We start from the raw sequence: 27,209 nt of genomic DNA on the forward strand, positions 1-27,209 counted from the left end.
GTAGGTGTGATTGGATTAATATCTGCACTGGCTATATGGATGTAACCCAGAATGCAATGAGCATACAGAGTTAACAGCAAGCTCTCTAGTTAAATGTCCGTCTGATGTGCTTATGAACACAAAATTTAGCAGGAGAGGATAATTAATCAGAACTCTACAAGTCTTATTAGCAAGAAAAAAGCTACCTAGAAAAGCTAATATGGTATCAAAGAAATGACACGCATTTAATGGTTATTGCTGTAACATTAACCATAATGTAAAACATCCAATGATTGCAATATTTTTTAACTTCAAACTAAATAAAACATGACAATTATGATTATAAAAATAAGCATGCAAACAAACTACTAAGCCCATAAAATCCTCCAAAATATTTTAAGTCAACTATTTTACCTTAATAGAGTTTAGAGTTTTTAAATTTAAAACTGCTTTTTGGGGTTAATGTTACATCTACTTTTCTTTGCAATAGAAAATCTTACCATGAAACCAAATTCGAATGTTTGCATTGTGTCAAAAGCATCAGCTTTCCCTTTAACTTCAAAGTTAAATCTATTTACTGCTAACTTTCTCGCATCCACCTTATTTGTTTTACAAATAATCCTATAAGAAGGCAGAATGTTCCAGGGAGTAACCACAAATCTGACAGTGATACTCGCATCTACAACAAAAAACATCTAGGAGAATTAGATTTGAAAGATGGATAAATATCTCAAATATCATGTAATGGAGGAGCATAAAGGTTTTTCTTTTGGGTGCTCATTCATTCCCTGCTTTTGCATGGGCTCACACTGGAAACTGCCACAGACATACAAGGTCACTAACAGCTGGACACATGAGCATGGACACAAGGAGAGGCAGGTCACTACACAAAAGCCTATGGTTGATGTGTCTACAAGCATAAAAGGCTGGACAATGAGATGAATGTGAAGGACTAAATCAGTCTGTGCGATGGTGACAAAACAAGAAACTGGAGAGTGAAACTGGGGAGAAATGACAGGAGAGAGACAGGGACAGGCTTACCATCTGTGTGTTGGTTGTCATTAGCTGGGAGGAGGAAAGAGAAGCAAAAAGAAAAAGCAACACAAAGGTAAGAGGATAGGAAGAAAAAGAGAATATGGCAAGAAGAAAATCATAAAATAAACCATTCTGGTGGCTGAACAGAAAAATAAAATGAAAAAAATTAAGAGACGAAGCAACTCAAAACAGCATCGTGTGGAAAAAAAATAAACAAACCAGTAGAAAACACAGAGGAAGATGGTGTAAAACCTGCCATGCTGCTGAGCATCAAAAGTGAATGGAATCAGATAATTAGTTTTTATAAGAATATGTTTGATTCATTGACTTTAGTTCGTCTTTTTTCAGGTGTTAATGCTTTATTTTAGACCAGGATCTGTCCTTTGACTGACATATAAAACAAGTTTCTTTTTCCACCTTCTTTAACAGGGACATCCTGTCTCAGAGTGATGCAGAAAAAAACTGGTCTATGCATTTGTTAAGATTGGACTACTAAAATTCCTTACTATTGCGCCTCCAGCTGATCCAAAAATACTGCTTTGAGGGTTCTGATGAGAATTAGCAGAAGAGATCATACTTCTCCTATTTTAGCTTCTCCTCGTTGGGTTCATGTTAAATTCCTGGTGGAATTTAAAATTCTTCTTCTCACTTATAAAGCCCTCCATGACCAAGCTTTAGTTCACTCTTAGACTACAGGTTCACCTGTGGTTCCCTGAGTTTATAAAAGTAGGATGGAAGGTAGAACCTTCGGCTATTGGGCCGCTCTGTAAGGAACCAGCTCTCAGTTTGGGTTCAGGAAGCAGACACCCTCTCTAGCTTTAAGATACAGCTTCAAACACCCCTTTTTGATAAAGTGTAGTTAGTCCTTTCTTGGGTGACCCTTCCATCCCTTTATTTATGCAGCTAAAGGCTTAGACTGGTGGACGCCTCATGAGACACTGAGCACTTCTTCACCCTGTTTTCCTCTATTTATGATATATACATATACTCAATATGACTACTATTGTCATTCACTTGTGTCAACAACTAGTATCCCTGGCTGATCCCCAGCCAGTTGAGGCAGAAAAAGCTCCCTTTCCTGTGCAAAGGGAGTTCTTTTCTTTCCACAGTTGTCCAACATCCTGAGCATGCTCATTTATAATTTTGTGAAAACAAGAAAACAACTGGACTAAGCATAAAATGGATTTGTTTTAACGGAAATATAATTAAACTAGAGTGGACTGTGTCCGTTAAAGTGCCTTGAGAATTTGTTGTCAATTGGTGCTATACAAAAAGAGGACTGAACTGAACTGAAATACAGCAAACTTTTAACTTATGTGACAACTTGGAAAACTATCTGCACCCCACAGCTCAGGCGTAATCATGACACCTACCACCTTCCTGCCTCAGCTACATTACATAAGGTGCTACAGTATGTGATCTTGTTACACAGTAGAACCCATTAGCCTGAATTGATCTGTTTATAAACAGGGAAAAAAGTGATTATATTTAGTTTAACTCTCAAAGCAACAAGTGGTATTAAAAAGATAAGGCCTAAATTGAGACTTAACACATAAAAACATCCCCAATAGGCTGAAAAACACAGATGAAAAGCAGCAAATTATGAATGGTATTTGCAGAAGAAAGATACATCCTACAGTTAAATGTGTTACTTGGAAATATGTACCCTAGAGAAAATTGTTTTCAAAGACATGTCCCTGAATGAGTTGACACAGTCATCACAGATAGAATACTGTTACCTGTCCATTGCTGGTGAAGGTAGTGTTGTCAAACAGGAAGTAAGCACCGAAGAACATCACAATAGCATCATACACACCCAGGACGGTCCAATATATGAAGATGGGCCATCGCAGCAAAGAGTTTTTGGCAATGTCTCTACAGATGAACACAAGGTTAAAGTCATGAGCGGATCATCAAAGATCAATATCATGGTCCATTCGCTACCTTTGAAAGGCTGATTAGCCAGAAATTAATGTGAAAAAATACTATGATTTGATTGAACATGGCAGTAATTTATATACTGTCTTACTGTAGCTGAATTAACAAAAGCATTTTCGTTGGTCATACTTTGACAAATGAAGAAACATCTAAACAGACGAAAAGCCAAATTAGGGTCTTTTGAGGCCTGAGTTTGGGTATGCTTCTGCTTTTACTGATAACAAGTTGACTGGAGACTAAAACAAAGTCTGAAAGGTTTAGAACAAAAACATTGATAAATATGCAGTTTTACTTAGGGATGGACCGATATGAAAATTTTGGCCAATACCGATATCCGATATTAATATTGCTGTTATGGCCGATAACCGATATTTACCGATGTCGATATGTATATTTTGTTTCAAAAAGGTTTAAGATTATCAAATTCGGTACAAAGTAAAAATTAAGCAAACATTAGGGGCGTTAGCTTCCCGCCATTGTTTGTGAGCTTCTGGATGGTGTTATTCACATGACATATCAAATTTGACACACTTACACAAACAGCAATCAGTCAAAAATAAATATCGGTTGTTAATATCGGCCCAGGTTTGCTCATCAGACGGATACCGATATTAATGCCGATATAGCGTGCATCCTTAGTTCTGCTTGTAAACCTTAATTACACACTTTGCATGCTAGAAAAGGTCTTTAAAAGAACTCAGCTGCAGTGCAGTCTGCTTAGCTATGAAACACATGGTTCATTATTAGCTGCAGTGGACTGAATCACTGAAACATTCAGAGAATTTGTCTTAATCCAAATTTGTGTCATGGGACTGTTTCCACAGCAAAGTCCAGAGGAATATTAGGGAGTTAATCTAGTTGAGAGGCAGCAATGCCCTTCACAGTCTTATCTCTGCTGACTGAGTTTTTATCCAACCAAAACTTCATACAAACACTAACTTATAGAGAGAGGGGTCCTTTTTCAGGATGTCCATATTAATGTGCTGCTCCATGAGACTGTAGAGTAGGATCGGCAGCGAGGTGAAGCTGATGTTGTAGAGGGTCAAATAGGCAGTGTCGTAGAGTGGCTGTGGTTTAGGATAGAGAGTGATGTTAGTCTTTTCATTTAGTTTGTGTTTTTAATGACTGCTAACCAACTTTGTTTACCTGTTGCGAGAAGCCACAGAAAAACTGGTAGAGAAACTGAGGGAAGATGAAACAGACATTCTGGAAAGAGAAAGAGGAAAACACGAGGGGAAGTTTGGTGAGATTAAATGGTCTGATAAAACACAAAACAGTTTCCTCCTGGATAAAATTCACTGACAACAAAGAGTGCAGGCTGATTTACCTTATAGAAGAAGTATTGCACAAGCTCAGAAATCCGTATGTAGTAATAGTGTCCATGAACAAGCAGCATCTTCTTTAGGTGTTTGAACTTTGGGACAGCATAGTCACTGTTTCTCACAGCTTGACGACCCTCCTTACCCATAATACCTGAAGTCAATGAATACATTTAAAAGAGAAGACATTAGACTGAGGCTTTTTAGCTTCTCTGTGGAGATTTCTGTTTGCCAAGGAGCAGAATAAAAGTGAAATTATCTTATTTTTTGGGCTTATGTGCAACAATCCTTTTTTTCCACAATCTTTTAAACAAGAAAAAACAATATCATTGGCATTTATCTTTAAAGAACTATCAATTATATTACAGCTATCACTCCAAAAGCCCTTAAATACTGATAACAACAGAACATAGAAATCTCATGGACACTGAGGGAACATATAGGTTTGGTTTACGTCACCATGTGGGATTAGTTTGGCTCTTCTGAATCTTAGTGTGACATTTTTGCTCTCAGCTGTAGTGATTTTTTAAACTAAATTTAAGTTTGTACTGCATCTTAAGACAGTGGTGAATGCTTTATTCATTAAACAATGAAAGCTTCTTGTGAAAAGATTGATTCACACATGTATGTTCAAAACTCACAGAGCACAATACTTGCAAGTTGAATTTAGAATGAATTTCCTTCATCACTGGAATAGTCCACCTCATTTTCTATAAAGGATTAAGAATTCAAGGTCTGTAATACAGCGGGAATTTTGACTACTGCAGGAATTACAGTTGCTAGGCTACTTGGAGGTTCATTTTGGGCATCATGTAACCTGTGGGCTGCCATATGAAGAGGCCAGATGTACAATATTGGCTTGGAATCTGATCTGTTAGTGCTACATGAGCCACACTGCCAAAATACTAACCAATGCCAACATGGGCCTCTAAGATCATGCTAACATCATTAGCACCATCTCCAATAGCCAGCGTGATTGGGTGTTCTTTGGAGGCCTTGATCATCTTGACAATCTGAAAATATAAAAGAACATCTAAATAATTAATACATTTTGTCATTGAAACCATGAACGCTTGCTTCAGTCATCCTGACTGACATTTGACATCAGAAAATGCTGCTTTATAGGTCACACTGCAGCAGCAGTTTTTATACCTGTGCTTTCTGAAGTGGCGCCATACGACAGCAGAGCACTGCACTGCAGTTGCGACAGATTTCCAGGAAGATCTCTTTGTAATTCCCTGAGTTTGAGTCCTCCTGGCCAGGCCTCATCACAGCAGAAAGGGTGGCTCCATCAATTATCAGGCCATAGTCAGTACAGTCACTGGATAAACTGAACAAACACAAAATCAGATCAGTCAATGCAGCCATAATATTGACACTTGTTTTAATTGCTGTAAAATTGAGTTATTTTAAGCTATTTTATGATTTTCTTTTGGTAAAAACTCTTTATTTTACACTGTATTGAGGTTTCCCCACAGCACACTAATCAGAAACACATACCTAGAGAAGGTGTCGCGGGTCATGGCTCCGTAGTGCCTGAGGACTGTCCTGCTCAGGTCAAACAGGACGTCGTGAAGGCTCTGCTCCTCCGTGCGCTTGGTGGTCAGCTCCAGGATTTGGGTGTTGCGGCGAAACAGCTTGCTGGCGTAGCAGGTTGCAGCCGCCGTCTCCATCTTATCTCCAGTCAGCACCCACACTTTCATGCCAGCTTTGTGGAGGGACTCAATGGTGTCCGCTGCTTTGTCCTGCAGCCTATTGTGGAGGGAGAACACAGACAAAGAGAGGAGGGAGATGTCTTAATAAGGACCAATAAATCAAGTTGATTGTTCTTAATCATCTTCTTTTATTCAGTAGTTTTTGAAACATGTATAGTTAGTTATCTATCCAATCCTTGGTTCACTTTCTCTTTGTGCAGAATAAGTTAACTTGAATGCCCACTGGGTTTACATTTCCTTTAAAGCACTATAATTGCCTTTGGTGCCATGTGTACAATTGAAGGTTGGCCTGCTCCTTGCCTTAAAACTGGAGCAGTACGTTTCTTGGATCTAACACATGCAGATTTACTGTTCAGGGTTGTTTGGGGTGCACAGATGTCAAAATGTATATACAAACAATCTGGAAAGCATTTAAATAGGACATTGTTCGTAACAACAAGGCTGATGAAATGCTTACACTCCCAGTATGGAATGTAAGATGTGGCTAACAGCGAAACAGCTGCACTGCTAAATGTTTTTACATAAAAATACCACAAGTTCTTTAAAAGAAAACATCCACCTGTCCTCCACAGCAGTGGCTCCCAACAGTATGAGGTCTGTCTCAATGAGGTCGTAAGCCTCAGCCAGCCGTTTGTCTCTGTCCTGTAGAGCCAACTTGGCCCCACTCAGCAGATGGCAAACCTGCTGGTACTGCTCGGAGCTCAGAGGCCGATAAGCCACACAAAGTGTCCTTAGACCCTCCTAGAAGACAACAGGTATTCACACAAAGCAAAGAAGAATTTATGGCGATATAATCTGAAAAATTTTCATTGTTTTCACAAGATTATTACTGAGCAAGATCAAGAAGATATTTGTGAGTCTGGGCTCAGAGTGTGAATCTGCAGCGTGGGAGCACCACGCTGAATTTTTCCATTTCCACCTAAAGCTACAGCTTTTCTGTGGCTGCAACCACAGCAAATGAGGTCTCACTGACCTGGTTTTCTCTGCAAGTTCATTTGCCTTTATCTAGTTCAGTATGTTAAACATTTAGCTCTGCACTTTTGTTTTGCAGCCACCAGCTTTATTAAGAGCTACTTCAGCTGTAGCTGATCATATGTTTCCTACAACAATTCTTTCTAATCAAATGTGAGTTGAAGAAATTAGGTGTTTTTTTTTCTTTCACATATGTCAATTAAAACCTCAATGGACCAAATTTTGCTCAGCTGCTTGAACAGAAATGGGTAATGCTCCACTTCCTATAGTAACCATGGAAACTATGGTCAAGTTCTGTAACTGTGGAAACCACTGATATCATAAAAATCTTTGAAACTCAAGAAAAAAGGCTTTCTGCTATCTTCTGGGTCTATAAGCAGGACTGTATGTGTGTGTGTTCTCACCACTGCGTTGTGCTCCACCCGAGCTTTGACCTGCTCCACCTTGCCTGAGATAACTCTGGGGAAGATGGAGGAGTCGGCGCCTTTACAGAACAGATACACCTCGCCTGCAAACACATAGATGGAAAAAAAAGTGTTTAAATGACAAAATGCATACAAATTTGAAGTAAATTCAAAGTTTTGTGTGTGTTACCAGAGCTGGCCCTGACAATGACGCTCATCCTCCGTCTGACTGAGTCAAAAGTCAAAACTTCTAGAAGCTCGAATCTGAACAAAAAAAAAAAGAAAAACAGTACAAAACTTAGACTATCATGTAGTTGCCTTTTAGGTAAAATTAGAATCAAAAGATATTTTTCTTGAGGCTTAAAGAGATTAATAACATTGTTTTAAGTGTCACACTCACTTCTCTACCTCATCCTCCCTATTTAAGATTTCCATCTGACCATCCTTGTGTCTTAGGTAGGTGAAACCAAGCCTGCAGAACAGAGCAAAGTACCATCATCCAGAATAGAGTAAACTATACAGTCTGAATTCCTGTGCAAGTGTGTGTGAGTGTGTGTGTGCTCCACCTCTTCATCCCCTCCACCAGTGCCACCTCATCTGGAGATGAGGAGATGTAGAAGGAGGTGGACTTGCCCTGGTGGATGCCGTGCTTGATCCCATCTACTGTCTCCTCCTCTTTCACCTGCACTGTGTGGCACAGACACAGTGCACGGAAAAACAGTTCCTCGTGCACCTGTGACGAGTTACGAACACTGTTACACTCACATGCGCATCAGTGCACATGCACAAACCATCAGAGGGGCTAAGCTCACCCTGGCGTCAGGCCCCGGTGATGTATCGATCATGTCCATGCCGGCCGCACCAGGCATTACCTACAACAACATAAGTCAGTTAAATGCCAATCTTGTGTTCATCTGGAAACAAAAAGCTTTAATGGGTAGATCTTATTATCCTCTTTCATAGGGGAGACTGGGGTAATTTTAACACTTTGTTCCTCTTTGAGTTATTGGAAAAAGATTGGGAACTACTGTTGGTAACACTGCAAATGTTCAGTAAGCCCTCGCTCTACCTGTGGAAACGGGGCAGGACCGCTTTACCACATCTAAATATTAAATGGTTCACACATCTAGCACCTTTTAACCTTGTCTAGGTTCTACAAAGCACTTCTAAATGTCTTACTCATTTACACATTCAAACAGACAATCACTTCTTATTATGCATATACATTATATACAGCAAATGTAGCACTTTTTCTTCTACATCCACACACCTATGAGCATATCAAGGGCAGTGACTCGGCCATAGACACTGAAACGTGGATGCAGGAGAATACAGAAGATGATCTCTCTACCTGCTGACCAGTTTACAGCACTTTCTACAAAAACTGATTTTAATGTACTTTTTGGAGAATTACTTCCTAATTATGTCAGACTTCCTGTTCCTGTTTCTATTCCCTTCATGTTCTTTGACAACTATCAGTGCAATCAATAGCTGAGGATTTTTTTATGTGACTTTGACAAGTGTGATCATATTTCGATTTTTTTAGTGCATCCATTTAATATTCTCTCCTGTAGGCACAACACATTAAACAAAAAAAGAGGTTGAGATGATGCCTTCTTTATTAATGCAGTTATTTATTAGCAAAAATAAATATATTTCATGTTTGGTGAAGGGCAGTATGACTTTCAGGCACAAGAATTTGATTTCTTCACATGAATCCAAGTAGCACTGATACTGCACGTCTTTATCTGACAGTTTACACAACTCTGTGGTTATAGCAACTTTCAGTCCCTTTTGAAAAGTGTAAAAAACATTAAATTGAGTCACACCAAAAAGCAAAAACGTATGTTTTTCTAGAACAAATACATTGAACCACCAGGTGAAAGAAACATCACAACCTGTCTTCTGTTTCTCAGTCATTTAAATATTTATTATATCAATAGTAAGTATTAAATCCACCAGGATGTTACCTGTCCATTACAGATGACGTGAGGAACGTACACATGCCCATCCACACAGCACTCTATGAACTCCATATTGTTTTCTGTCAAAGTCCCAGTCTTGTCTGTAAATACATATTCCACCTGAAAAAAGAGCATTTATGAGTATCGGCATTTAATGTGTAATATTCAGCTCTTTTAATTTAATTCTTTTCAAATGATCCATTAAATAAATTAAACTCTTTTTCTGCAATTCTTTCATTATTTTGTTCTTTAAGTCACTTTATAAATTTTTGTCTTTTTATTAAAAACTAAATCTCTTTTTTGTACAATAAAATGAATATTTATGCATCCAACAGTCTGCTACCTGTCCCAGTTCTTCATTGAGGTCTGATGTGTTGACCACAGCTCTCTCCCCCAGCTCCTCATCAAACATCTCATCATCCCACATGATAAAGTAAGAACCTAGAAACTTCTGCATCTCCACGGTGACGTACATGGAGACAGGGATGATATAGTTGAAAAGAACCATGAAGGCCAAGAAGTCTGTGAAGGCCCTTATCAGCTGAGGGGAAGGACAAAGAGAAGTAAGAGAAAGTAGAGAAAAGGATGGAGACATGTGTATTTCAGAAAAGTAATCAGATTACTCACAACGTGTCTCTGCCTCTCGACCTCCGTTCTCTCGTTGTACCAGGGCTCGTCTCTGTTGGGATCGGCCTGCCACACATATTTTAGCGCCGTGTTGATGATAGCTTTGCTGATGAGGATGCACAAGTAAACCACCAGGTAGGCATTCATAGACCTGCAGAGGGAGAAAACAATTACCTGCTTACAGATTTATTTGCAAATATTAAATAAATATCCTGTTTTAAACAACGTAAACAAACGTTTACTTTGAGAAGAACTGAAAAAGTTGTAAAATAAGCAGGAGATATTGTACAATATTCAGGAAATGACAGTATATCCTGTAACCTAAGAAAATGCAGGCTTTAGATGCGGTTGGATGATTGTAATGCATATATCAGCCATCGGGTTGTATCTAGACACTCTGTTCTAGTAAATACATATAATCTCTCGAGTGCAAGAAAAAACCTGCTATTAATACTTTTCTACATGATCTGGATCAGACAAACAAAAACAAAATTAAAAGCGGCGCAAATAAGAAACCAAACCATCTTTCAAAGCCACCTCTTGTTTACATTCTTAATAAAATACTTCTGATACACAGAAGCAAGAAAAAAGGGTAAAAAACAGCATCTTGGAAAATATTACACTTACTTTTGAATATACTTGAATAATACAGAACTTTGGGAAAAGACTTTCATTCTGAGCAAAGACAATTTTGGTAAAAGAAATGCAAACGTCAACGAGGTAATCCTGCACACACAGTAACCAAGTGCAAATCTAATCCACCTACAGTCAGTTATTTCTACAAGCCATCTGGATACAAGACTGTAAACGCCAGATGGAAGGGAAATTGATTCAGTCAATGCAACGAGCCACAGAGACGCAGACTCCCAGTCAGAGAATAAATGAAGATATGTGAAGTGAACAGATGGATGGAAGAAGGGTAAAAAAAATGTTTTAGCCAGTGTAAGATAAAGAGCTCTGCCAAAGTCTGAAATCTGCATGAGGACGTCAGTCAGTGCCAACAGGTTCTGTTCCAGAGAGGGTTAATGTACTTAAAATGAAAACAGAGCGCTTACTTTTCCACTGCAGATCGTTTCTGGGACTTGGATTGGTAGTTGAGAGCCATCTTGGTTTCCATGCCAGTGTAGATGGCGACAGCTAAACGTAGTTAAGAGAGCTGACTTATTAAAAATGCATACAGACGATATATTTTTGATAATACAGCTCAACACACTGCTTATAAACAGATTAAAGCCAACTTGTAGTTGGTTTCACATCTTTTTGTGTGTATTACCATAGATGTATTCAGTGTTCTTGAGTGTGGCTCCTCGGAGCAGCAGGTTCTCTGATCCCAATGGTCTACAAAAGTATAACGGTTCATTCAGACTGTGCCATTATTTCTATCAATAATCAATCAGTAATCAGTGATCTCAGGGCTGTTTCTCGGGTCAAAACAGACTTATTATCATCCTAGGCATTCAAGTTACCTTGCTACAGGCTCATTGTCCATGTAGATGTTGATTCGACCCACGAATCTGTACAGTTCGATGAGGAGCGAAAAAAAAGGAGTAAAGACATATTTTCACCATTTCATCAAGAAAGCTTTATTCAAGTCTGCATTTTTGTACTGACTTGTAAAGGTCCGGCTGTGGTTGTTCACATTCAATTGTAGCATGGATGGAATCAACCTCCTTCTCTGTGTTGTATGCTTTAGTGTCCTGAACTGCATAGTATGTCTAGGTTGGAAAGAGAATAGAAAAGCAGAAAAAGGATATTTGATATTTAATGAGAAGGAGGAACTCTAGGTAACAACTATGACTTCAAAATAGATGGAAGGAAGTAGGATTGCAAAAAAAATAAATCAATAAATCGCTTTATAGCTGATACATTCTGTATATACATAAAAGTAGATAAACTGGATAAAATGAACTAATTTAACCTAACACACCTTGTGGCTGCTCTCTCCATCCAAGCTGGCTGTGGTAACGTAGCACGTCCCATCATCTCGAGACGATGAAAGAAGGACGAGATCACAAGGAAACGTTTCGTCTTCTTTCACATAGACCACATCCCCTACCTGACACAGAGTTAAGTAGCAGCAATTATCTTCATTAATATTTGATTACATCTCATTTTAGGTCAATTCAGGAAGCAATTGTAAATTCATAGCTATTACTGACCACTAATACAGTTTATTTAAACTTGTTTCTGAACCCTACTTGCTCTGGCTAGAGTTCCCAAAACGAACTCTGAAAAGTAAAATGTCTTACATGCTATGTCTGCCCTGCATAGCTTAAAAACAAACATAGTCTGAGGCATACTATCTTTGATAGATAGCAGGGGCAGCTGTCACATTACTGCTAATGGACTTACCCAGTATTGCTAATGCATTTTACCTAACAAGCTAACCTTCAGCTTTACCACCTGCAGACATTTCCAAGTTCAGCCAAAAGCTGCAAACATTAAATCTCTCACAGAGAGCTAACGGATCTTCACTATCTGTTGGTCGGACTAGGTGTTTCTTTCTCATTTTCTTACATAACATGCATTACCATCATAGTTTTTAAAAGCTAAATTGCTTTTAAATGTGGGCAAACACACACACACAGACACAGACACACACATGCACAAAAGCACACAACATAAAGAGCTTAGCAGAAAATCCCTCGGCACGAGCCAATTAAACAAATGCACGGGTGCTCTGTTCATGTTACATGGGTGGGAGTGATTTACTCACACATATACACAAAGGTAAACACATATTCACACTCACACACACACACATGCATACCCTGAGTTTGCGGCTCTGCTTGCGGACCACTTTCCCTTGCTGCACCACCTGGACAGGACACTGGTTGACAGCATTGTCTGCTTTGTGTCTCAACCAGTCCTCATAACCCTGAGAGAGAAACACAAAGAGCAGGTGATAGTGTTTTTTGAGTGGGTGTGTGTGCGTATGAGTGTTGTTGGTAGTGCAGCATGTAGCATAACTGTCCATTAATAAAAAAATCATCCAGAAAACATATCAGATGTTGAAACTGAGACATTTTAACATTAAATGGAAAATATTAGTTCATTTTGAAATTCTTCTTTAAAGAAACAGAATCTTTTTTATAGCCAAACACGGAAAGTCTGGTAAGAAAATGTATTAACTCAAGGGTTAATAAGGAACTGATTAAAAAGAAAAAAAAAAAACACACAAAGTTGCCATCATAGCTGTGGATTGTTCTTTTTATTCATCTGTAAACATATAGTATATAACTAATTCTGAAAAAGTTGGAATAAAAATGCAATGATTTGTAAATCTCATAAATCCACAATTTATTCCCAAATAGAACATAAACATATCAGATATTGAAACTGACACATTTTACCATTTCATATAAAATATTGGTTAATTTTGATTTTTTTTTTTCTGCTATGCTTTAAAAAAAAAAAAAAAAAAAAAAAGAAGGAACAGAGAAAACAAAAGGCAGGGAAAGAAAAGTTTGGCACAAATAAACAGCTGGAGGCGCATTTGACAAATAATTAGATCAAGAGGAACATCAATCTGTAACATTTTCAATCTAAAATTTGTGAAACAATTTCAGAAAAATGTTCCTCTGTGTAAAATTGTGAAGACTGAAGACCCCACCATCTGTAGTGTATAATATAAAAAGCTTCAGAGAATCTGAAGAAATCTCTGTGTGCATGTGATGGCCTGTTCCTCTGGCAGCAATGCATTAAAACAGGCATGAGGAACACTGGATATCACTGCATGGGCTCAGGAAAACTTCCAGAAATAACTGGCTGTGAACACAGTTTGCCCTGAAATCCACAAATGCAGGTTAAAGATCTATAATGCAAAGAACAAGCCATATGTGAACACAATCAATGCTGCCATTTTCACTAGACTAAAGGTAATTTAAAATGTTCTGAGAGGAAAACTGATATATGATCACATGGTTCAAAATCTGAAATTCTTTTTGGAAACCATGAATGCCATGTCCTGCAGAGTAGAGAAGAGTGGGACCATCCAGCATTTTCTCAGTTTAAAAGTCTGCATCTCTGATGGTATGGGGGTTGCATTACTGGCTATGGCGTGAACAGCTTCCAAATTTGTGAAGGTTCCATCAATGCTAAAAGGTACAGGGAGGTTGTAGAGCAACATCTGCCTCCATCTAGATGGCATCTCTTTCAGAGAAGGCCTTGCAGATTTCACCAAGATGCTAAACCTCATACGGTATCCATCACAACATGAATGGAGAAGAGTCCAGGGGCCTCGTTTATAAAGCTGGCATAAGTACAAAAACTGGCACACGCCAATTTTAGTCAACTTTTAGGATTCATAAAAAAAAATAAAACTGGAAAGAGAATGTCTCTTTCTCTAAACCTGCCGTATGCACAAAATCTAGAGAAATGGGAAACTGCAACACCAACGGCACAGAATAAAATCAAGGAAATGATGTGAAATGTGAGACAAGTGTACAAAATCAAATATGGCCTTTCTCCAATCAGGATTTACAAGGGAATCGGAGATGTATGTTATTAATAAGGACCACAACTGCTAAAATATGTTCTGTTATAATATGTTATAAAATACATTCATGCTAAATAATAAGGCGGGCAGTATGGTCCCAAAATGTGCCAGACAAATTAAGTTCTAAATTAATAATTACAATTAAAATGACGTGGTCGCTGTGCAAAAATCCTCACGAGTTAGGCTACAATCAGGGTATTTCCCTCATCTGTAGTTATTCAAGAAATTGACTGACGGTTGGGTATAAAAAAATCACCCCAATGCGTAAAGACATATAACAGCTTATCTGGCACTGCTGGACAATATGGCACGAGACTCCGGAGTGAGTGGATTTTCAACCAGCAAGACTTATTGCATGGCTCATGAACCGGTTCCGACTGCTGTGTGTTGTGCTTTTAGAGCTCAGTGATGCTTTGGGCCCAGCATTAGAGATGCGCCAGGAGGAACCACGGCGTGCCACTTCCTCTGCAAGCGCTGACAACACTGGGTTTGCTGGCAACCAGCACCTTCTAGAAAAAAACAGCTGACAGGTCGGGGATATCACAGCCAACCTTCAGCCGTATTATGTCAGACGTGTTAGACGCCGTCATTGGTTTGTCACAATGCTACACTGGGGGAGAACAGGCAAGCAAAACAATGCAATTTGCAGCCATGTCCATTTCCCTAATTAGTGCTACTGACTGCACTAAAGTTGCAATAAGAGCACCTACTGCCACGCCTCTGCCTTTCTGACATCGGTAATGTCTCAGTCTCACATTCCGAAAAAATCCGCTTCTTCCCTCTTTCCCCCTCCCGAGCCATCATGGAAATGATATTGATGAATAGGCGTTCACTTGACCTTTTATAGCCACCATATAGGCGTGGCACTCCCTCACGTGTGCCAACTTTAGAGTTGATTCTGATTTATAAACAGAAACAGGTGTGGGACGTGCATGGAAGTTTTTGTGCGCCGCATGTCCTTTTTTCCTTATGTATGTCACCTGTAGTCATCAAGTAGTTTTAGAAATGAGGCCGCTGGTGCTGAACTGACCTCAGCAGAAAACTTTTTGAGCATCGTGAAACAAAAAAATCTGGAAACAAAGACCTAGGATGGTAAACGTCACTATATTCCCTTTTTTTTAGATATATTGCTGCCATCAAATTCAAAATTAGCTAATATTTTTTATGAATGATAAAATGTTTTAACATCTGATATGTTGTTTATGTTCCCTTGGAAATAAAACATAGCTTCATGAGATTTGATAATCATTGCATTCTGTTAGTATTTACTTTTTACACAGCCTCCCATTTTGGGAGGACTTGAGGTTGTATTTAAGTTTCACCTGTTTAATGGCCGTTACAGTGATGACAAAAAAGAGTGGCAGCCCACTGGTGATTGGACTCGTGGGAGTGTCGATGATCAACTGTAAATGACGTGGACAGATTTATGAGAGAAAAACATTTCAAAATGACAGACAGCTGTAAAAAGCCTCTAAGTCATATCTGACCTTTATAGGCCTACAGGAAGGTATTAAATCCACATAAACCTAATGGAACTTTCCTCCTCCTACGCTCACAGACAGGTAACATTTCTTTTGACTGCTTTTAATGAAATGTCAATACTGCATTTAACTACAGCAAGATTGTAATAAACAGCAAGATTAAGTGAAGTAAGTATATGTTACAATTTAAAATGTTATTTACTTGTGTTGTTTTTTTAAAGTCTTGATGCATTAACATAACACAAGAGGTATTAATATGACATCATATTGAAATAGTATGTTTATGTTTATGTTTATTGAGATCCCCATTAGCGTCAGCTGCATGCTGCATCAGCTATTCTTCCTGGTGTGTGTCCTGGTCTAGGACAAAATCCCCTTTGCATGGTCACTACAATTAACCAAAGATACTGTTGCATCTGCTAATCATTATATTGAAGCTCTTTATATGTATGAACAGGCACAATTAACAGTATCATTCTTCTTAAAGTCTGTATTTTAAAAAAAATATGGCTATTCTCACAAATATACAGTTGTGCTTTACAGGATCTGGCCAACAGTGTCAAAATCATTTACCTGAACCAGAAATATGATGAGAAAGTAGAAGTTGGCAACTCTTCTGAACTGCTCAAACATATTCTTGGGTATGAAGTTCCAAAATGTGTACTAGAAACATGGAAAAGGAAAATTATGTATTTGTTATTAAAAAAAACCCAACATAGCAAAATATTCTTAAAAAGCCCCATTTACTGAGCAGCCTTTTTAATATAGCGTTCTAAGAATTAGCCACCCACTGTGCAAGTACATGAGCCTGAATAGTGACAAAGTGTTCTTTCTTTTGTGTCCTCTTCTACTATGACCTGCTTTGCTTAACCTAAATAAATTGCACAAAAATATTTTTAACAGGAATGACTAAAATATCTTTTAACCTATAAAGAAGTGAGCTTTGCATAGATGCATAATTTTTTGCACTGACCTTGGAGGAGACTATTCTGTTGTCAGGAAATCTTTGTTGTATAAAGGCCTCTGTTCCTGGAGGAGGCTCCTTTTGTCCAATGTAAACTGTCCGGCTGTCGACCCAGTTCTCCTCACCGACACACTGCAAGGGGGGAAAAAAAAATCAAGAATCAAAAACAGCAACACAAAACAAATTAGAACACGTAGAGGTATACATGTTTGTATCTGCATTGTGATGTCAGTTTTGTTTATCTTGTTGAAGTCATTTACACACTCCTGTAATAAATGTACGATGGTCAGCGACTCACAGAAATAGATTACTTTACAAAGGGTTACTATGAATGAATTCTCAATGAATGAAAGCTGTTGTTGCCATGGATACAAGGATCTGCATGTGACTCAGACAGGAATGCAGAATACACACATACACAAACACACAGAATAGATGCCTTAATCCTGATATTTTCACTTAATTAGAAGAAATTCCCAAAATCTTTGTTTCATTTTCCGTAGGTACGTGAACGTCCCCCTTCAACAACCAACACATTTAGTACCAAATATTGTAAGTGGCATACAGTACTCGTAGACATACAGGCTGACACTGCTTCCTGCAAACATTTGATTAGTCCACTGCAACTCTAACAGCTCAGATTTAAAAGCTAAAGATTTATTTGAACAACGCAAGAATACTTAATCTGATATCTTAATCTTCTCCACAGTAGATTTAATGCTCAGTCACTATCATGTGACTTAACAAGTAGCTAAGGTCATAATACTAAACTTAAATCGCAACCTTTTTACTGATTTTCTACTCCAATTCAGGCTTGACATTTTTTTTTTTTTTTATTAAACTAAGACATAAATTGTGGAGAATACTGTATAAAATATCTAAAACTCCAAATAAACATATAAAGTATGTCTGACACATGGATGGCCTTAAGTATTTCAGGCAGGACTGGACCTGCTTGGTAATTAACACACTTTATGATCAGCTGGATTTCCTGAACACACACTCATGCTCATTTTTCAGGTTGTTTAGCTTGGTTTAAATTTGAGGTACTTGTATTTTAACCGTCATTTAAAGAAAGAGTGCTTTACAAGCGTCCCAATAATCCAATAAGCAAACCTCACCTCTTGTGGTCCACAAGCATTTTGTTGTTTCATGAGGTGGTGTGATGGCAGTAGGGGAGCAGGTGTTTTTTTTTTGTGATTCCCCAGCATGAAAGCATATTTAGCATGTTTATCTAATACAGAGGAAACAGAACTAAACACCATGACATGAGCGTCTATGTATATCCATCTATGCTTCACTTCTCCATTTAATGTTAGTTCTGTGGTTTTCCAAATTTAATGTGAAGCTTAAACTGTGGATAAGAACCCTGTGAATGTGTCTACAGAGCATTAATTTCATGGCAGACAGGAGCCATCTTTAAGCACCAGCTCTTATAGACCTGTATTAACCAGACAAAGGTAATCCCCTCTTCCCACTTCACTCTTCTTGTTTCTGTCTTCTTCTTTCAGCCATTAAACATTCTGTCTTTGGGTCAACTACCAGCTGCAGCCATCAACAAATAAACATAATGACTTATTCAACTCTTCACTAAAAAGTCTGTCCACCAACACAATCAGACAGGCTATCAAAAGTAATCTGAGATCAGATGATGAGATCAAAAGGCTGCAAGGCCCAGTTTACTTTCTCACTCACCATCTCTTCGCTCTGTAAGCTGTTAACTTCCTGCAGTAAAATTACCTTGTTTGTATCGGAAGGCTATTTATATCAGGTGACCTTCAATTATGTTGGACAGAGGAATGGAATGATGTAAATGGAGAGGAAAGGATGCATGAGTAAATATTGATGTCTTCTAGACATATATTGCACAATATATGTCATCTAGTACCCGTCCTGTCTTCAGCACTCTCATTCTGAGAGCCATTAATGATGCTGATTCATGATTGATGCTGCAAGATGAGCAGCTGCCATTCAAAATTATTACAATCACTTCTGGTCTTTTGCTTCCTATAAACAACCTATCTATTTAAGAGTTGACAGATAGTGAGAGAGGCAGATAAGATATTAAAACCAACATTGCATCCATCATAATGGACCACCATCTGATTTACAGTGAAGGAGATAAAAGCCAGACAGCATGCCAACTCTGTCGCCCCACAGTGTTGCTGCTCCTCCTCTTCTCTCCCACCTGCTTACTCCGTCTGCTTCACCTAACACGTCTCTGACACATTTCCTGTTAGCGGTCCGCATATGGAAGACAGCCATACACAACAGCAGCTGGTCCACTATTATTAATATTTAAAATTTAATTATTTGATAAAACTATTTGAGTCCGAGTATCACACATTTGAAGAAGAATCTGACCTCTGTTGCATGTAGTAAAACACATGCAAGGTAAGTGAGTAATTCACCTTGTGGATAATTGATAAGTTGGCTTCCTTTATTTACAGTGGCAGAGCATTTATTGGGATGATTATCAATACTGTTTCCCATCCTGACTGATTTAGGTACTCTTCACACTGCTGGGCTAACTTTCATGAGTCAGTGTTGATCAGAGTTTAAACAGATGGCACAAAAGAATTTACGGGCCTCCCTTCTCGCCGCCTGCTTTCCCTGTAACGCAGCTTTATTAGTTTTCTCACCTCTTCTCTCTCCATCTCTCACCACAACCTGGATGGCCTCTAAGCCAACAATCTTCTTTCTTTTTCCCATCGATTATATTTAGCTTTTATCCGGATTTTGAGCTTTCTACACGAAAGCCTGTCTGCATCTAATCAAATAAAACAGCATCTTTACTAAATAAATAAATTAAAACCGACTGGATGCGCTCCGGCCTTAAGCCTCTGGATGTAACAGGAGACTCTGGGCTATTCTGGACCCATGATAACAACTTTTAGCTGCGTTTCACGTTTCAGGACGTGGCAGGTTTCAGGAGCATATTTATAGTTGGAAGGGAAACATTTGTGGTCAGGAGAGAAGGATGGAGAGAGCACCAAGGCTTTGTTTCTGTCTGCCTCACTCAGCATCCACATCCACTTTCCTTGCAGCTACGTTAGAAGGAAGCAAAGGCAACCCCTTCAGGGATCACACACACAGATGAATGCATTTCTGCAACATCAATCATGTATGTGAGCAGGCATACATGAACAGTGGCAAACAATGCTCCTTCTGTAGTCACTGTTCCATGGAATATATTTAGACAAGCATCTCTTGTACTGTTCTTATCAGTTCTCTGAGTGTGGATTTATGCCTTTACTCCATCAAAAGAAAAGTAAACCTAACCAAATTAATGCTAATCTGTATTAAGCATATTTAATGTCTTTAAAGTTTCAATGTACAAAACATTTAAAAGGTGTTAAAGCATCAAATGCTGTCTTTAGATTGCCAATACTCATTAAGTAAGAGCTGTTAAAAGCTGCAAATGTTGAAAGAAAAAGCAAAAAGAAGCAAAATGAAGACAACAGTGTGACATCATCCAATGTAGAGCATCACTACATCTTCAAACATCTTCACTCAAATCTAATTTCAATGTGTGAAAAAGCTAGCTCTTTAAATATCACACATGCTGTTCCCTTCGGACTTGAAATCAACAAGGGAGCCAGAAAGCTGAAGCCCCGCTGTAATCAGAACACACAGTAAACAGGAAGTGCTGGACCCACCCACTCACAGAGCATGCACATTTCCTGAAACAAGCACTCCATCTGCCCCCAGTCCCTCCATCTGAACCACAGGAAAAACAAATTCAGGTAGAAGGAAAAAAAACTAATTATTTCTGCTGCACAGTGATGGAAATGTGTGTAAGTGAAGCAAAAAAAAAAAAAAAAAAAAACAGCTTACGTTAACCATTAAAAAAATGTTTAATTTAAATCATGGAAGCAGAGAAAACCTTAAAAATGTCCTGAAAATTATGCATTTTGATTACAGCGGCCATATGTCTATGTTGGTGCTCTGTAAGGCTGATATCACCACACCAGTCATAACTTAGACATGACCTCCAGACTGAGATGACCAAGGAACATACAAACATCACAGAGAATATGAAAAGGGGAAAAATGTAGCTGCATTCCAACATAATTACTCACAGTATGACCGGACAAGATGTAAATTAACATCTCTCAAAGCAACAAGTCTGATTTGGTTTTACAACCAATATGCTAGAAAATAAGGACTTATACTTCTAAATTGGTAGAATTATATAAATAGGCACAGACGGCCAAAATGAAGCACACTAAAATTAGTATTTGACCTCTTATTGCTCTTCTTTCTTTTCAGAACTTGGTAAAACAATCTTCTACTGTAGTATTTCAACAAAGGAGTGTGAGAAGACATATGCAGCTCACCAAGAACTATTTACTTAATGTCTTCATTCAAAGACCAGAAGCAGGTGGGTAAAAGTCCAAAGCAAAGACTGGAGGCAGAGCTGAATGAAAACTGAACTGAAGAAATAATGTAGCAGAAAAGCTGATGCATGCTGAGGTCTTCTTTACAAGTAATAGTTGTGATGGAACAAGAAATGAACAGACTGATCTGAGCTCTGTCAGTAGTTATGAGGGTGTTATAGAAGTCTATTGTTGTAAAAAAGGGAGAAGCTTTCGATTTACTGCTACATCTTCATTCTAACCCTCGGTTATGGCTTTGGTTGCGACTACAAGAATGGTGTCAAGGATACAAGCCGATAAATTGAGTGAGATGCTCCTGCGTCCGGGGAATGCTCAGAAAAAAGCCGCTGCTCCTCTGCAGCAAAAGCTTTGATTAGGATGCCTCCTGGTTGCATCCAATTAAAAAGAGTTTCCGAGTAAGTCCAACTGGAATCAGAGCAGAGGCAGAACATACTGGGAGGATCATATATCTCTTCCAGTCTGGGAGTGTTTCAGGAACCCCTAGTAGGATGTAGCAAGGCTAACTTGGGGAGGGATGTGTAAGTTTCCCTACTGGACCTTTTATTTAGATGAGGATCTCTCTCTGTATACAGAGTCTGACCCAATCAAAATGAACTACATTATTCTGACTCAGTTGTTTTTAAAAGCTCCATTTAAGCTGGTCAAACCAAAACCAGCACCTTTTGGATGAAGATTTAACTCCTGTAGGAGCAACCTGCCGTACAAGCATCAAACCTGAAAACAACTGGAGGGTTAGCGCTGTCAGATGCCCGTCCAGTAAAGATAACATTTGTAGGATACAGTGAGCAGAAGACAAAAATCACATAAAAGCAAATGAGCAGCTGCCTTAAAAGATGTGTTGTTTCCATTGATGACCAAAGTATTTTATCTCCACCTCAACAGGCAGCGAAAATTAATCTTAACAAAAGCTACAAACAACCTGTTGGATGTGATTTGTGACAAACACACACAAGTACAATGCTCACACCAAACAACTGTTTGCCATCTCTCTGCTGCCACTATGCTACAGAGATAAGAGTAAACACACTTGCTTCTCTAAATCAGCAGGCCATAGGGTTTGTGTTAGAGCAGGATAAGACATGATTTATTTACTAAGTCACCCCGTATTTCTTGTTTCTTTTTTCTTTTAAATACATGTACAAGTTCAAATTATAACTGAACAGGTGTAGTCATGTGTTTTATATCCACATGGAAACCTTGTGTTGTACGTCAGCTGCTGCTTCTGGGAGGAAATTAAAATGGTTAACCGTTAAATGCGTTTCCATGCTGCAGAAATATACAAAAAACAAATTATACAACACACTAAAGAACACAACACACTGAAACTAACCTGTTTGGTATTTATTCTTAACTTTATTCCACATGTGTAAGTGGTATTCAGACAAACGTGATGTCTGTGTGTAGCACCATGGGTGTGTGTTTGTGTTACCTGAGTTACAGATTAGAGACCAGCTGTGCGTCCCATCTGTCTCATTCAGCTTCACCCAGTCCAGACCAAATAAGATAATGACAAATCCTCATCATTCTCCTAAACACCACCCCTCAACCTTCTAACAAACAGTGTGTTCTAACAGAGGAACACAGCAGAGTGTCCAGGGGAAGCTAAGGAATAAGCAGATGTTTAAAAAGCTGGCCGGCTCTGATGGAGACTGAGTTTTGCAGTTGAAATCTTCATGACTAGTTTAGGTGGCTTCTTAAATATTTAGACAGCAATTCATCCAATTCATTTCAATGACCACTAGCCAAATTATTCTTTGAAACCACTGAGATGCTAAGAGTTAGTTTTTTAAACTAGAAATCTATCACTTAAGCCTCCTAAACGGATTCAACCTGACTGATCATCTCTGTCACTTCATGACAATTCCCACTTTGCAAGAACCTGAGCAGTGGTTAAGTTTCCAGTCTGGTTTTATTTACATAACTAATTTTCAGACATTACAATAAATTCTTCATAGAAGTGTTGCCTCTGGTTTGGTTTAATGTCCCTATAACTTACTACAATGGAGGAGATGACCTTGATGTGTGGTGCAACTTGAAAGTGATGCTCCCCTATTACAGGTAAAAAGCAAAAGGTTGTGGGATGTATGCATTAAAAATCCACTTAAAACCATGACATTCTGGCCACATTAAAAAGAAAAAGTGTATAACCTTCATAAAAAAGGGGAGATAGATTAAGAAAAAGTCTAATTGGTAAAACCAAATCAGTCTATAAGCTGTGTATGCGTCTCGGCCTATGGGGGATTTAGTGATCTGACTGCTCTAGACCTCAGTGCTTTGTGCTCCATACACACAAGCAGCCACACACAAACACACTCCTGCCCTGATCACATGAGAACTGCTGGTATTAATCAGTCAGTGGACTTTACGATTCAGCATTTGCAGTGCTTGTGCATACTTTTGTGTTTGTGTGTGCATGAGAGAGAGAAATGCCAAGCAGTTTCATCATAACTCAGCACCTGCATGCTCTTCTAAGCCTGTATCTGGATAACACTTCTTTTTATTGTAAGAAACGCTGCTATCTTATAAAAACATAACTATTTTCCCAGTTAATACTGCTACTATGCTTTTGTAGTCATGCATCATGCACTTGATTTAGGCATAAACAATACTGATTTTCCTAAAGCCAAATCAAAGTTTTCCATTTCCTGCAAGTTATTATCTTAATGAACCATAAAACAAAGTTAATTTCATTGTATGATTTCTTGGCATACTCAAATCCTGGAGTCAAATATATTAAATATAAATAAAATTTTAACTTTTTGTTATGAATCAAATCATACAAAGAAAAAAAAAGGATAATAAATACAAGTAGTAAAACATTATCACAAGTTCAAAGTTTAGATAATAAGCAAAAAGTGAAAAGAAGGGAATATCTGAAGGTAAACAGAAGGACAGAAAACTCTCTGGAGATCATCCATCACTAGATGAAATAAGCTGAAATAGACATTGCTGCTTCCATTACCTATGTGGGTCAGCAGATTACTCCCCAGCTGTGTGTATATGTGACAACATGTGCAGCTAAGACCAAGTGTGCTGTGTAACTTGTTTTTTGGAAGGATTTACATAAATAAAATAAGTCATTATCACTATGTATAGTTATGTAACAGTATAACACTGCAGTCTGTTATCTTTGTCATTTGTTGGCACAATGAAAGTCATCTCAGAGACAATGAATGTGTAAATTGTATCATATCAGTGTTACAGTTTACTTATCTTGCTGCAGAAATGTCCCCATTCATTTATAAACTATTGAGGGACAGAGAATGAGAAAATAAACTGCTTCTGTTAACTAAACAGGGAAACTTTTTTACACTGATCTTCCCGCCCTAGATTTTACCTTTTAAAGACCTGAAATTACACATTTGTAATGTTTTTCCCTGGATATAACAGTTGGGAAATCTTTGTGGCAGTGTTATGTGAACTGTGGCTCTGCTTTAAGTGTTTATTAAACTCTCAACACACTATTACACTCAATACAGAAGAGAGAGATGAGGCAGGAGGCAGAAAGGAAATATAAAAAGCACTGTGCTTCATTTCAGAGCTGGACAGAAGACCATTGTTGTGGATTTCCTGTGCACAAGCAGTCTTTCTTTGGATGTGGCAGGAATAAACTTACTGTTCAGACTAGCTTCATTGTGTTTGGATTGTGTGTGTGAGAAGGAAATGGAAAGGAGTGCCGCTGATGGCCACATGACCCTGCCTAATGCCTCAATCAGGTCACATGAAGTTGAATGTTGGAAGTGTTTCTTAAGAAAAAAAAGAAATTCATGAGGATTTCAGGGCTGTGGCAGCTTTGATCACGTGACATCACATCAGCAGTCTGTTATATGGTTGAGGAGGGCTGCCTTTTAAAATAGGACGTTTTTACATTAACCTACTTTACTCAGGGAGAGTAACAACGCGAATCGTTAACGCCCATGCTCTCTGCCTGTCACTGACACACAGTCAACATACTGTCTTTAGGTGGACACACAATAACAAGAGGAAATGTCCAGCAGAAATACACAGAAACTTGGAAAATCCAATCAAAAAGAATAAAGACTTTACTGTAGTTAAAGTAGAACAGTTGTTGAACAGCACTTGTGGTATTGTGTATATTAATCTTGGAGATTAGGATCTCTTCTAGTATCTCTTCTAGTAAAATATATTTCAGCTTCTCATTGTCTCCATTTTCCTTTACCTCCCTCACATGAACTTGAGATTACTACAGCAGTGTCGGAAATTATCAAGATATGTGTACCTGTGTCATATTTTCACCTGGAACCCGGTAGAACATTGAAATGGTTATCTCCTTCTAAAAGAGAACCACATTACTTTTAGAGAAAACCTGAGGATAGCAGCCTGGTTCATCTAGGAATTAGTAATGTCTGAAGAGGATCTGTAATAAAAGTAGAAGCTAAAGAAGTTAACCTAAGGAGTTTTATAGATGTTTTGATAGAGGTGTTACACAGGTAAATATCTCCAACACCTCTTCTAATTTTTCAGTCATGAGAATTTAGGGATGGCCCCTAAATTCACCTTAAAAACACCACGAGGATCCAGAAAAGTGAATCCGCAAAAAAAGTATGTCATAGGAAACGTGAATATTTAATTATAATACTTCTTTCATCTTCATGGAAACTACCAGGACATCCTTCGTGACTAATTTCAAACAAGACAGTGTCATGGGGGAACACATAAGCAGATTTATTTTTAAAGAATAAAACATTTGACCTCAAAAGAGCAAAAGTAAAAGGTATAATTTGGGACTGTGACTTTTTTTTTTTTTTTTTTTGCGCTTCTCTTTGGCTGTTAGATCCCTGAGTATCTGTCACAGTGATGAGACAGATGTCTTTGTGAAGCTTTAAAGTGGACAGTGCTCATGTTTTTGTTACATGTCCATACAGCTCCTTTGGTTTTGAATTGTGTTTGGTTTGGATGTAAACGGTAGTCTTTTTGCAGAGTTTCTCCTTGTCATTTTGGTATGATGCATGTAAGAACTGGTGATTCCTAGCTAATCTGTACTGCATGCATCACAGATGACGATGCTTACTGAAAAAGATTCAGAGCTTCTTTATAAAAAAGCAGAACTATCAGAAGGAGCCCTATCAATGTTGTACAGCAGCCATCAGACCTTTAAGGTAGAGTGTCCAGACGGAAACCATGCCTCATTGAAAGACATGCCAATAACTTTAGATTATGAAAGCCAAAAAAGACATCTGATCTGATGATGAAAATTGTAACTGTTGATCAGAAGAAATCAAACAAGAACTCAAGTATTGCTGCTAATAACGATGGCAGCATCATTGTGTGTGGATGGTTTTCTGTGATTGTAACTACACGACCAGTCAGGACGAAGGGGAAGATGGATCCAGAGAAAAGCTGTGACTGGAAATCTTTTTCCAGAGGCCTCAGGGTCTCAAGCAAAAGAAGGTTAGCATATTTTAACAAGACTATGATCAGAAGCACAGGAAAATCAGGAAATTTGTAAGAATCTTAGAGTGACTGATAGAGTTAGGACCTGATTCTAGTGTAGCATTCCTGGAGAGATCTACCAATACTTGTAGACAGATTCACACCACTGAGCTTCAACATTTCCAGAAATGTAAAGTCAAGGTAGGTCTAATATTCTACTTGAATTTGGTCTTTGTCCTCACACAGCCTCCTCAATGTAAACCAAAAGTTGTTGCCTCCATCTGTGTGTGAAGCAATGCCAAATGAAGAAAGCAAAACCCCAAAAGGGGAACTAATAGCACAGAAAACATTAAGTCAGAGAAATGTTTTGGGAGTTGTCAGCTTACCCGAATCAGCCTCCTCATTTTTACTGGGCCTTAGCAACGCATTCAATCTCTGTCAAACAAAAGCCGTAGCCATGTTGCAGTCTGAGTCATGCGATGAGGAGCTGGTCTTTAATGAGGCCTTGCTCTGCCTGAT

The 27,209-nt window shown here is 38.4% G+C and overlaps 1 protein-coding gene across 3 annotated transcripts in view; it reads right to left on the bottom strand.

The window, feature by feature from the left end:
* atp11a (ATPase phospholipid transporting 11A) overlaps positions 1 to 27,209 on the bottom strand; it is a 41,781-nt gene that overhangs the window by 5,382 nt on the left and 9,190 nt on the right. For 2 of the 3 annotated variants that reach the window (XM_041979099.1, XM_041979100.1), the window contains exons 2-26: positions 16,906 to 17,028; positions 16,506 to 16,595; positions 15,774 to 15,854; positions 12,724 to 12,831; positions 11,881 to 12,009; positions 11,565 to 11,668; positions 11,420 to 11,467; positions 11,227 to 11,291; positions 11,009 to 11,090; positions 9,954 to 10,104; positions 9,670 to 9,867; positions 9,333 to 9,446; positions 8,175 to 8,234; positions 7,929 to 8,095; positions 7,763 to 7,834; positions 7,553 to 7,626; positions 7,363 to 7,466; positions 6,546 to 6,727; positions 5,772 to 6,023; positions 5,424 to 5,601; positions 5,182 to 5,284; positions 4,280 to 4,425; positions 4,099 to 4,158; positions 3,892 to 4,019; positions 2,754 to 2,889 (exon numbers count right to left, since the gene is read on the bottom strand). In XM_041979099.1, the coding sequence (XP_041835033.1) occupies positions 2,754 to 2,889; positions 3,892 to 4,019; positions 4,099 to 4,158; positions 4,280 to 4,425; positions 5,182 to 5,284; positions 5,424 to 5,601; positions 5,772 to 6,023; positions 6,546 to 6,727; positions 7,363 to 7,466; positions 7,553 to 7,626; positions 7,763 to 7,834; positions 7,929 to 8,095; positions 8,175 to 8,234; positions 9,333 to 9,446; positions 9,670 to 9,867; positions 9,954 to 10,104; positions 11,009 to 11,090; positions 11,227 to 11,291; positions 11,420 to 11,467; positions 11,565 to 11,668; positions 11,881 to 12,009; positions 12,724 to 12,831; positions 15,774 to 15,854; positions 16,506 to 16,595; positions 16,906 to 17,028 (2,955 nt within the window). Of the gene's footprint in view, positions 1 to 1,020; positions 1,045 to 2,753; positions 2,890 to 3,891; positions 4,020 to 4,098; positions 4,159 to 4,279; positions 4,426 to 5,181; positions 5,285 to 5,423; positions 5,602 to 5,771; positions 6,024 to 6,545; positions 6,728 to 7,362; positions 7,467 to 7,552; positions 7,627 to 7,762; positions 7,835 to 7,928; positions 8,096 to 8,174; positions 8,235 to 9,332; positions 9,447 to 9,669; positions 9,868 to 9,953; positions 10,105 to 11,008; positions 11,091 to 11,226; positions 11,292 to 11,419; positions 11,468 to 11,564; positions 11,669 to 11,880; positions 12,010 to 12,723; positions 12,832 to 15,773; positions 15,855 to 16,505; positions 16,596 to 16,905; positions 17,029 to 27,209 lie in introns of all 3 variants that reach the window. The other variant, XM_041979098.1, reaches the window with a different exon arrangement.

Source organism: Melanotaenia boesemani, chromosome 24 (genome assembly GCF_017639745.1).
Source record: "Melanotaenia boesemani isolate fMelBoe1 chromosome 24, fMelBoe1.pri, whole genome shotgun sequence".
NCBI lineage: Eukaryota > Metazoa > Chordata > Actinopteri > Atheriniformes > Melanotaeniidae > Melanotaenia > Melanotaenia boesemani.